Source organism: Protopterus annectens, chromosome 12.part0, assembly GCF_019279795.1.
Source record: "Protopterus annectens isolate FY-2018-M chromosome 12.part0, PAN1.0, whole genome shotgun sequence".
NCBI lineage: Eukaryota > Metazoa > Chordata > Ceratodontiformes > Protopteridae > Protopterus > Protopterus annectens.
Genome location: NC_056746.1, coordinates 1,560,035,998 through 1,560,047,801, shown reverse-complemented (window position 1 = coordinate 1,560,047,801; position 11,804 = coordinate 1,560,035,998). Strand labels below are relative to the sequence as shown.

General features: G+C 37.7%; 1 protein-coding gene across 1 annotated transcript in view; it reads right to left on the bottom strand.

The window, feature by feature from the left end:
• Positions 1-11,205, bottom strand: part of LOC122817292 (melanin-concentrating hormone receptor 1-like) — a 441,765-nt gene extending 430,560 nt beyond the window's left edge. Inside the window, exons 1-2 of the mRNA XM_044090520.1 lie at positions 10,684-11,205; positions 9,621-9,791 (exon numbers count right to left, since the gene is read on the bottom strand). Of these exons, the coding sequence (XP_043946455.1) occupies positions 9,621-9,690 (70 nt within the window). The 5' untranslated portion in view covers positions 9,691-9,791; positions 10,684-11,205. The remainder of the gene's footprint in view (positions 1-9,620; positions 9,792-10,683) is intronic.
• Between the last annotated feature and the right edge of the window lie 599 nt (positions 11,206-11,804).

The window sequence follows — 11,804 nt, the reverse complement described above, 5'->3', positions numbered from 1 at the left end:
ATGGACACTCTTGTATGCTTAGCATACATTTCGGTATCCACGGACACTGAATTACTGACTTACTATTAGGGGTGGGCTCTACTAATAGGCATAGTAGGTTTTACAAGTGTCGGGGCATGTTTATGCCTCCATTGAGCACTTGTACACGCCCTCTGCCTGCACTCGCACACATTTCCTGTGCACATCGAGGTTGCGGCAGCGTGCCCTCATACATATTCATATGGTGCTGCTGCACTGTCTGTAGTGAGGTCGCTTGGCGCAAGGCTAAAACCATTTTTGCACCGAGCTTCTTGAATCCCGGGGTGAAGTTAGAAAATAATGACAGACATTTGGACCTCTGTCCTGTGTTTATTTATGGCTTTGCCCAGATTTCTTGCTGTAAGAGGTTGAGAGGTATGCCAGAGAGGATCACAGTTAAAAGTTTAATTCAATGAACATAAGCACTTTCATTCCTATTAGAAACAGAACTTCCTATTATACACACTTTGAAATGTTAAATGTTGCTCCCTCTATTGGTCATACGTCAAAAAGCCATATAAGCTCATTGTTAAAAATACATACACAAAAAAAATTACTGACATTGTTTTAAAACTCTTTGCAAAATACATTAAATAATAAATAGGCATCAGGAATGGCCCTAGATCAACTGGTGCCCTAGGCAAAAGGGCTCCACAGTGTCCCCACCACATCAGCCGATGCCCCCATCCTGGTCTACCTATCCCAAATAAATACTGGAAAAGTGCTCCTGCTAGACTGGCACCCTAGGCGGCCGCCTAGTTGGCCTATGCCTAAAGCCGGCTATGATAGGCATCATAAGACTTAAATGCACTTTAAATCTTAGCTCCTTTTTTGACCCAAACTATTAATTAGTTCTTGGCTTATTTGTAGCATCCAAATAGCTTGTAATGTAATTCTTTTTCCTTTAGGTGACCTGACCAGTTGCCTCCCCTTTCAAAGACTGGTGCCTTTTCTGATATATAAAAACACATTCATACATATTCTAAAATGTTTTCTTAACACATTCCTGCCACCGTTTTGTTAATCACATAAACAAGTTAGCAAATTCTCTTTCTAAAAGATTTTTCAGTTGTGTCCATATAAAATGCTGGTTATGTTAAACATTGTGCTAGGTATACAACTCCCTCTGTGTTACAATTACATTTACCATTAGGTGATACTAACTTTTAATTTGAATTAGACTTGTAAATGCATAACTAATGATTATATATCATTTTTTCTTATTTAGTTATGTCCTCAAATATGGGTTATTTGACTGAATAATTACATCACAATGCATTAACTCATCAGTAGGAGGAGATCCTGAGCCAACAGAGTCTGCCAGATTGTTGCAGGTTGCCCATGGATCTGTCTGTGTTCCTACCCATGCCTTCAGGAATCCAGTGCTGATTTATATATACCACCTCAAATTTAGCTTGTTTGACTCATTGCAGCAACTGATTCCACATATCAGCTGTTTTCTCTATTAAGATTTATTTCCTTGTAACAAAATCAAATTGTCCCATTTCAGTTTTAAGCCATGATTACAAAATATTTACATCAATACTAGCAAAGACAATGGCAAAGGTACTGACAACATTGTTAGCGAAAGATCAGGGTGGTTTTCTGTATGGGAGACAAACATTTTAACATTAACAGAACAATGATAAGCCAGAAGGAAGCAGACTGTAAGATGACATGACTGTTGATGTGTCTTGATGCAGAGAATGCGCTCAGTAGAGTTAGCTGGGATTTTAGGATAGCATTAGAATAATAGGGTTAATTAGGAGAATTTATGAAGGCTCAGAGGCAAGGCTCCAACAAGCTGTGTTTGAAGAAAAGAACAAGACAAAGGTGCTCCCTTCCCCTTTATTTGCTTATACTTAGAATCATTAGTAAAAAATAAATACATTAATAAAAAAATAAAAAATAAAAAAAAAAAAAGGACTCACAAATTCAAAGATATTATTCACTGATAGTATCATTTTGTACTTGATAAATCCATAAAATGATATCTCAGTGTTGTGGAATATTTTGAGACAGTTTCAAATCTTTTTCAGGATATAAAATAAATGAAGATAAAACAAAGGCTATAGCAGTAAACTATGTACCCATACATGAACTGGTCAGGCAATACTAACATTTACAAAGACATCTTCAGATGAACTATTTAGCTGTATGGATTAAAAAGTATTCTTTTGTGGTAACTAAGGATATGTGGGAAGAGACTAAACAAAAGATAATACAAAGCTCTAAAACTAAAAACTCTTGATTATGGATAGGGATACTGAGATAAAAGCAGTGAAAATTTGTTCAAGTCCCTTTAGTTTTATATACAGGCCAAACATATTTTTATCAAATGGAGAAGAAACTGCAGACCACAATTAATAAAAAGTTTAAGTAATCTATTTGGGGGAAGTGGACAAAAATTAAGTGGGATAAGCTGATTTTCCCTATAAAAAAAAGTGGTTTGGGATTACCTGATTTGAAAAGATATAGATAACACAAGCAGAAAGTTATGAATAAAAGTGGAAAAGGGATGATGATGAAAGGGAGGAGTTGATATGTAAGGAGAGGAGAAGATTTTCGATGCAGGTTTTTAAGGAGAATAATAACAACCATACAGAATATTATATTCATAAGGCACAAAGTATTTTAATAACTAAGCCAACATGGGAATGGAGAAAGGACATTTTATCAGTAACGATGACTGCAAGTAAGAGGGTGGTAAATAAGCAAGATAGGACTGGAATTTACCAATGTTTTTGGAGCAAATAAATAGAGAGGAAAAGGTAATAGACTAAGATGAGGCTAAGAAGAAGTTTGGACTGCAGGTTATAGGCTAGCTTCCCTACCAAAGACTGAAAGCAAAGTACAGGTACATAGAAAGGGATAGGGGAATGTTAAACAAAAGACCAGCTGTAGTAGTGTTTTAGCTGAGTCTAGAATAGAAGTTGCTGCTTAAAAATAAATAATTAGTAGGACATATAAAATACTGTATGACAAATATAACAATCGATCAGAAGACATTAGAAAAGATTTGAAAGACAGAACTGAAAGCCAGTATGCAAGAAACAATGACAGGACATCTGCAGCTGCCTAGTAAGCAACAAAGTCTAGGAGAGTTAGGATTTTTGCTTGGAAATATTTGCATAGGTATTAGAGTTTTTTCTCACTCAGATAGAAAATGTTAGAAGTGGCTGTAGGTGTGGTGGGATGAACAGAAATAATTGGGAATATATATTTTTGGGAATGCAATGACTTGTTAGATTTTAAAATAAATCCTGACAAATACTCTGTTAAAATGTTGATGGAACAAATGAGTGCAAGTAAGGAAGCTGGGATATAGGATGTGAATTGCCCAGGCGTAGTAAGCCCTTACTAAGTGTAACACTATTGGCTACCAGAAAAAAAAAATACTAGAAAATGGAAACAAAATCTAAACCATTTGTAACTGGAGAACCAAAAACTGAAATGGAAATTAAAGGATTGGAACTAGGATCTTTAGAAAAGAGAAGGAGCAAATTACATAGAATTAAATGGAATTCGTGGTAATAGTACATGCAGAATAGTGTTCAGGAGGAGAAGTAAAATTTAAAGGAAAGCAGGAACTGAGCAATTTATGTAAATTTGGAGTGAATGAAAATTGTTAAAATATATACTGCAGGAAAATAAAAGAATTGTTATTATCGTTTGTTTTCTTTTCTATTACTATACACGTACCTGTCACTTTTTAATGTCATGTTTAGTAAAAATGATTAAAAAAACAAACTCTTTTCCCTTCATCTTCTGATCATGTTACTTTATCTTACCTTATTTCCTTTTCTGGTGTAATCTCATTGTATTTTTCTTTAGTTCCTTAAGTGCCCCATATCATGTCCCTCTGAAGACAAAATATGAATATGAACATGTATGCATGAGCTCACTTAACCTTCTTTCAGAAGCCTTGGTCTTTCCCTGTCACATGCTTATTCACTCTTAAATATATCTTACACAGCAGTATGACCTCCCTTCCTCTATGAAGCCATAAGATGTATAAACAGTACTCAGCTGTTGCTTGATCAGTGCTTATTAAATAAACATTTGCAATGTCCTTTCTCTGGATTCTACCACCTCCCACATGCTGTAGCATTTCGTCTGCTTTTTCTGTCACCATTTCACTCTGATCATGCTAAAGTTTTTTTTCATAATTAGCCCACACTCATTTTTACTCTGACGCTTCTTGTTGCAGATTATGCCTTGCAGCTGTCATTCCCTAGGGGCAGTGATTTTCACCTTCATGGGCTGAAGAGAAACTGTTGGCTTTTAGACCATGCTTCCAGTTCCCTTTGACAGGCATGATCCTCTATCTGCTGCAACCCAAACAGTTTAGCATCCATGAAGAGATTTATCCAGCAGTTTTCAATGCTTTGTTTGAGGTTGTAGATGAACAAACTAAATAGAAGAGAAGGCATTAATGACCCCTCTGGAGTACTATCTATCACATATTAACCTCTGTGATCTCTGGCCTGTCACATTCTGGTTATTGTTTTCCAACCAGTTATCTACCCAGACAAACAGTTTTCTACCTGGGAGAGGAGATGACATTCTCTAGGTTCAAGATCATCCATGATGCTCCAGGCTTTCCTTCTCCGTTTTGTTAGATATCACCAATGTGAGAGAGCAAGTCACTCCTGCATACAATGTAGTGCATCCTGCTCTTGCCCACATACTATTCTCTCCAACTACTCTCTGGTGAGGGTTTTTTGTGTCCATGCCTTAGGCATGCCCCTAGCATATCCAACTCCCTCTGCCTGAAGCAGGAGTCATCTATCTCCCTGCTGTTACCTCCTCAGCTTCCCGGGCCACTGATCAAACCCAGTCCATCTACACTACAATTAGTAGTTTTTCTTTTTCCTGCCATGGAGCTAACTTTCTTTTCCCCTACATAGATACTAAAGGCCTTTTTCCTATTATTAATATCAACCAGTAAATTCCTTCATCGCTCCCTTTCCTTCTTTAAACTCCATTTGTTTCCTTATTTCTATTCTTCTCATTCTGCCAGTGAACTTCTAGGTTTTCCCTCCAATTCCTATTTTTTTTCTTGCTGAACCCCCCCCCCCCCATCAAACACATTGCTTTCACAATCTTTTTCTGTACTTTACTATGTTGCTGCTTGTTATGGCTTCATTAGCTCCTTCATTCCTGAAATCCCACTATATCTAACACTTTTTCCCTCATAACCAGTTTCCTATAATTCCTGAAGCCTATACTTTTTGCTCCTTTCCAGCTCCTTCTACATGACCAACGTGAACAATACTGTTACACTGCTGCTATCAGCAGGGGGGCCTCTGAGGTGAAACTTCCTCACTTCACCTCATTCTTTCTAGAAAGAATGTGTCCGGATTTTTTTTCTGGTTTTGTTAGATACCTTTTACTCTAACAGTTCTATGTCATATACTTCATTTAGTTTACTCTCTGTCTGCCAGTCCTGAATGAGGGGATATTCCATTTTTACTTTGGCAGATTATGGTCCTATCACAATTTGCCTTCATACATGACTGACATGTCACTCACATTTTTTGGCTTTACAAGATATCAGTGTATAAACTATCCACTTTCACTCTAACTAGCTTAATACACTTTGATCCCCCTTCTTCTATTTGCCTTCTTATCTAATTCCTTATGTTCTTCCCCCACCCCCACCCCATCTTCTCATCCTGTATCATTTATCCCTCTAGCTACTCTTTCTCCTGGTGAAAAAAAAAATAGTCAAAACTACTACTCAGTCTTAATAGCTTGAGAACACAATTCCTGTAAAACATGTACACCTGATCAACTCCTTCTTTAACAATTAGATTTAATTGTTATAGAAGGAGTTGATTGGATAGGTAAAACCACCCAATACCAGCGTTTGGTTGATGCTTTGCAGAAGGATGGCCATCAGGCTGAAATTTTGAGATTCCCTGGTTTGATTGTATATAAAAGGGCTGTCTTTCACTCTAACCCACATCTGATGAAGTGTGATGAAACGAAAATGGAGTTTTAAACAGTGTTAATGGAGATGGAGTGTTTTTAGTGTAAATTTTTCTTTAATAAACTTTACATATACTGGTTGCCTTCATCCGTGGCTTTATTGGGTCACTTTTGGTGCACCTTCTGTGGTTTTATTGGATTTGCATTGTGTACTTTTGCCTGCACTTGGGATTTTATCTATGCTTTGTATCCCTGAAACCAGCTCTTAGAGGACGCAGATTAAATTACTAATTTTATTAATTAAATTATTAAATTACTAATTGTATAGACAGGGGTCCAGGGAAGTAAATAGTGTGGGAAGAAATAGCCAGGGAATTGTTATGGCTAGGCTTGTATAGGCCCTAGGGCTGATAGCCTAGTACCAACCTATGAACCTATTGGTTAAATAATTTTTTAGAATTTTTGTGATTGGTTGTAAGTATTTTAAAAGTTACATTGTTGCACTTGATTAATTGACACGAAAATATTTACCATTTTCTATTGTTTTATCATATTTGCACATTTAAAATAAAAAGTGTATGCTATCAGTCATAGTGGCCATATTGGTCTTTTTATATTTTCTTTTTTAATTTACAATAACGGCCTTCAATTGTTGGTTGACCACTTAATTTCTTTTAAGTTTCTATAATACTCATACTCACTTACCTTCTTCCATCTCCACTGGTTAAATGCCTCTTTCTGCCTGCTTTTCTCAAGTTACCTGTCTAGTTGTATCACCAGCCTGCCCACCCCTGTCTCTGCCTCACTTTCCATACTTGTCACCACTGTTTGCCCTTTTCCCCTCTCTCTATATTGCATGTTTTCTCTTTCATATCCCTTTCTTGAATTTTCTATTAATTGTCCTTCTTCTCGCTTGTCCCCTGCATCTCTCCATAGTCCTTTTACATTTTGCCCCACTTCCTCATACTCCTGAGTGCCACTCTCAATGTCTTCTTATTCCTTGTCTCCTTTCTTGCTACCTTTTCCAACATAATTATGCCTCTCTATGACTACTCCTTTTTATATGAATTACCAATCCACTACAGTCTGTTCTCCCATATTCTTCCATAAAGCCCCTCTTCTACTAACCCCATGTCCTATGCCGCATCAAAGCACCCAGAAGGAAGCCCCTGTCCCATATGCTAAACATCTTCCTCACCTCCGTTATTCCCCTTGTGTCACCCTGTACTGCTCCCATCAACTATCTTCATTCCATGTATCTTTCTACAAATATAGAAGTTTAAATATGAATATATGAATAGCATCCCTATACTGCTGTGGTATCTTTAACATCGCTATTAACTATCACCACTTTTGCACTTCGTTAACATTTTGCCAAAAGGAAAACACCTCAGGAATTCCCCACCAACACACTCTCTCTTTCTCTCCCTCTCTCTATCACACATACACTCACCCATCCTAACTCAGACATTACTGAAAGCACATAAAACTATTTAATTCTCCTCCTCTAGTATCATTAATTCAACAGACTAAAAATGAGCTTCAGTACTTTTTGTGTTATCTACCCCTTACTATCCAGCACCCACTCAACATATTCATGACACTCATGGTTTTACAATACAGGCAACAGCAATACCTGTAATGCCAGGTGGTATAAGAGCAGAAACCAGAAAAGTAAACTGTTGTCAGAAGATTGAACTGTTGATGGATGAATAAGACTTTCTTATCATTCCAGAGATGTGACCGTCACCTCAAAAGATAAATACAGAGATAACTTACATAGGGTTAGTCAGATTGGCAAGTTATATTACATATTCAGTTACAGATAACAGGTTTAATCGTGCACACTCCATGAAAGCCATGGTGTACAATTTGTCCATCACGAGGGCAGAAAATTACTCTGCTTCAAATATATGAACGCCAATTAAAAGAGCACAAGTGATTCAGCAAAAGTAACTTTGTCCTGAGTAATGCATAATTGTTATTGTATTAGGTCTTTAACAAAGGGCTTCTAATGTGTTGATATTGGAATATATGTACATGTAACTTTAATTCCACATTCAAGAGATGTATTTAAAAAAATGCAGATCTAGCGTGTGTGTGTGTGTGTGTGTGCACGCGCGTTAGAACAGAATAGCAACAAAAGTATTTTTACAAATAAGAAATATGAGGCTTCTGGGAGAAGAGCAGCATTCTAGAATACTTTAGTGTCCAAGTCCAAAGATCATTGATGTACCTTTGTTACAAAGTACAACCACTGACTAATTAGATTATCACGAAAAGGGATGAAATCAGCTAAAATACAAATTTAAAATAACGTGTCTAACCCATTTTTACTTTAATTTCATTCTCAGTCTGTAACAATAACAACTTGCCAAATATGTATTCTGCTGCTAAAGCAAGAGCGCTCAAAACATGAATTGTAACCTGATGTAACCAGTAAACTGTACAGCAAAGGCCATTTGCTAAATGCCAGCCTACTTCCAGCCATGGCGCCGTTTTTCCACTAGTTCCTGATGGAAACTGCATGGCTTTAAACCTGTATAGAATCGTTCTAATTGGTCAAAACACGGTATGACTTATTTGACCAGAATTTCATTACATTGTAACAAGAGTGTTTCGTTGATAAACGTGCGCTCCAACATTTGAATAACAGTAGCTCTTCACTTTTCAGCAATACATCATATACAATACTCCAATATTCCATGACAGACTCGCCAAAGCAGACTCTGCATTGAGAATCACTGCATTCTGTTTTACAGCGGACTAACGTCTGGCACCCTGGGCCCTAAAACGTAAGCGATTGAATTCAGAATCATGAGGTATTTCAGTTAGCTGCAGCAAATTTCGGGGTCATCTCTATTTTAGCCTTCAATTATTCTGACCTGTTGGCGTTTATATTTTGTAATTAGGAAAACTAGTACACCGTGAATTTTATTCAGTCGTTTTCTTCCTTAAAATTTGTCCTACAGCTTCATTGCCGTCGTTTTCACAATTTTTAAAGAACTGTTAAAAGTTTGTATCTCTGATGTTAAGCCACCTGTGTTCTTCTTTGAGGTTGAGAAGCATTTCATTAAATCAAGGTGGTTTAAGCTACTAATGAAAAGGGATCGATGGCTTTCGTGTTTGCGGCTGTCTTCTGATTCTGATGTATCCAAAATGAGCCACGCTGGTCACCGCATTCGGCGCGGCGGTCTCTGGTGGACGTTCCTGAAACAGAAGGAGCTGTCCTCAGCTCCCGGTGCTGAACAATATAAATTGCCCATCAAATAGGATGACTGCTTTCAGAAGCTGCCCACATGTGAAAAAATTCCTTAATGTATTATATATATATACGAAATATGTATTCTATTTAGTCAGTTGTAGTTTAATGAAATGCAGACAAGTATATACTTGACATTGTCGCTGTTTCATTAATTACTCATTTAACAAATATACACAGTCTATACTAGTAGTACCCAAACATTCTGCACTAGTAGTACCCAAATAGTCTGTACTAGTAGTACTTAACTTGCTGATTCATACCAAGTAGAATGAAAGCTAACAGTCGTTTGCACCAGTGGATAATTTATTATTTTAGGGAAGCACCTAACGGCTTAAATGTGCTCTTCTTGTTGACAATAATATAGTTCAAAAACAAAACACATGCTGAATCTTGACATCCTTACCTGACTGATTTACGGGGCTTGCAGAGTAATTTCTAAAAAAGGATGGGACAGTCGATATCTCTAAAGCCATGCTGTCTTCCCAAATTAATGAAGACCAAAAGTTTACTGTCTCGAACCCTTGCTCCCCAGCTTGGCAATCGTTTGAAAAGGTGAAATTAAATCAGTCCGATTCTATAAATAAAAAGAGTAGGAGGAGACGTGAGGAAAAAAAAATACCTGATGAACGTTCAGTGAAACAAAACAAAGAACGAGTAAACGTCCCACTTAATTAGGAAATCAAAAATAAAAGCATTCTGTTAAATATGCAGCGTATCAATTGCTCCACACCAAGGCTGTACTTTAGAGTACATTTTTTTTCAGAACACCACTTAGAAAAGTATAACTTATTCACGACATGATATGGCTGTGACTGCTTAAATAATACAACAACAGATACATAAGCTTTCTTGCAAATAGTATTGCTAACCCAAAGACAATATCAGTAATAGATTTAGAGGAGCCAAGTTCAGACGATGTATGCATGTATTAAGTGTTTGGGTATCGTTTTGTGAGATGGGCGCTTTTGTAATGCCAGGGGATGACTGTAGCAATAAGAGATTTTGAGTATAAAACGGAATTCTCTGGCTGCACCCGTTCTGCACAAGGTTCTGCACTTTTTATGACAGTGTAAAATATTTGTTTCATTGAGATCAAAAAGTTGTTATTAACACCTCATTTTCAATAACGAGATACAGCTTTCATTTTAGTGGGATAAACAGTTTATCTAAGGAAATAGAAATGGCTCTCAAATGTAACATTTCTTAACTGAAGATGTACTTTTAAATCTAGTCAAATCTAGGGGTTTGGTTAGGATTCAGGTAGTCCCTTGACATCCTGCACTGTGCTTTGCGATTCCCATTTCTCAGCTGTTCACCCTTGTGCCCGTCACAAGTCGCTCATTGGTATCATGGTACTTTCCCTGCTATCCTTGTGTAACATAGAATGACAGTTTAGGTGTACTTTACAGCAGGAAGTCCCTCACCATTGGGAGTACAAAGCAATTTAACCGCAGTAAAAATATTACCTGCAATATAAGTTTCTGTCCTGAAGTCCTCAATGATCCTGTCAGCAATGAGGATTTCCGACATACACATGGAATTAGTAAAACCTAGTAGAAGCTGGATATGCTTGTGTTTGGAAATGAAACAATCCTGAAGTTTGAAAGCCTGGTCTGACGTTCTGTTGGATTTATGAATGAAAACAAGGAGAATTGCAGTGAGAAATAATTCGGTTTTAGCTGGTTTTCTTTTCAGTCTTCAGTCCCGACACGTGCACGAATGGTTTCAACTTTTATGTGCGTGCCATACTCCCTAAAAACTGATTCTGAGAAAAGATTTCTTTTCTTCCCAGTACCTTAAACTACAGACACAACTGGTGACGTCAGAAACCTGCCGCCCTGCCAAGCTTGAAGAGTGTGCACTGATCTACGTGAGGAGGATGAGGATGCGGATTTGAAGCCCATGTCCTGCTGCTAGCTGTGAGCCCATCTCAGGCACTTGTACGTGTTTCAAGCAATGGCATTTGGAGGAGCTCTGAATGGCATGCTTAAAATGATATACTAGCTTTGACCGACAGATCATTTGGGGTAGTAGAAATCTAAGTCCTCCTACTGCACCCACTCTTACACGTCAAAATCAGAAAGGAAGCTCGTAACTCTTTTGCTGTGCAGGAAAGTTTATGCAGATCGGGAAGATGTGGAAATATTTAGTTTTTGAAGCAGCAGTAAATGCTTTATCAGTAGCCTGCCCTACTCACAGTCTCACACATTTATATTTGCATGCAGTAGAAAACAGAGGAAACACAGTCAGCATGTTTAGCAAATACTGAACGTGTGTGTGTGTGTGTGTGTGTTGGGGGGGGGTGTTGAACTGAACCATAACGACACAACTTGGTTAGATACACTGGGTGTAGAAGACCCTCACTTTCATGAGCTCATACATCAGTCCTAAGCTTTGTATAAGCCGTCGGCGTCTGCTTTGGGAAAACGGGAGACGGCATAATTTGGAAAACCAATTAAAGTCTGTTTTGGTAGTGCTGATAAATTTGCGAGTTATTCAGGCGCAAACGCAACACAGGCGCGCACACACACGCACACACACACACACACACACACACACCCTCTAACCCCCCCCCCAAAAAAAAAAA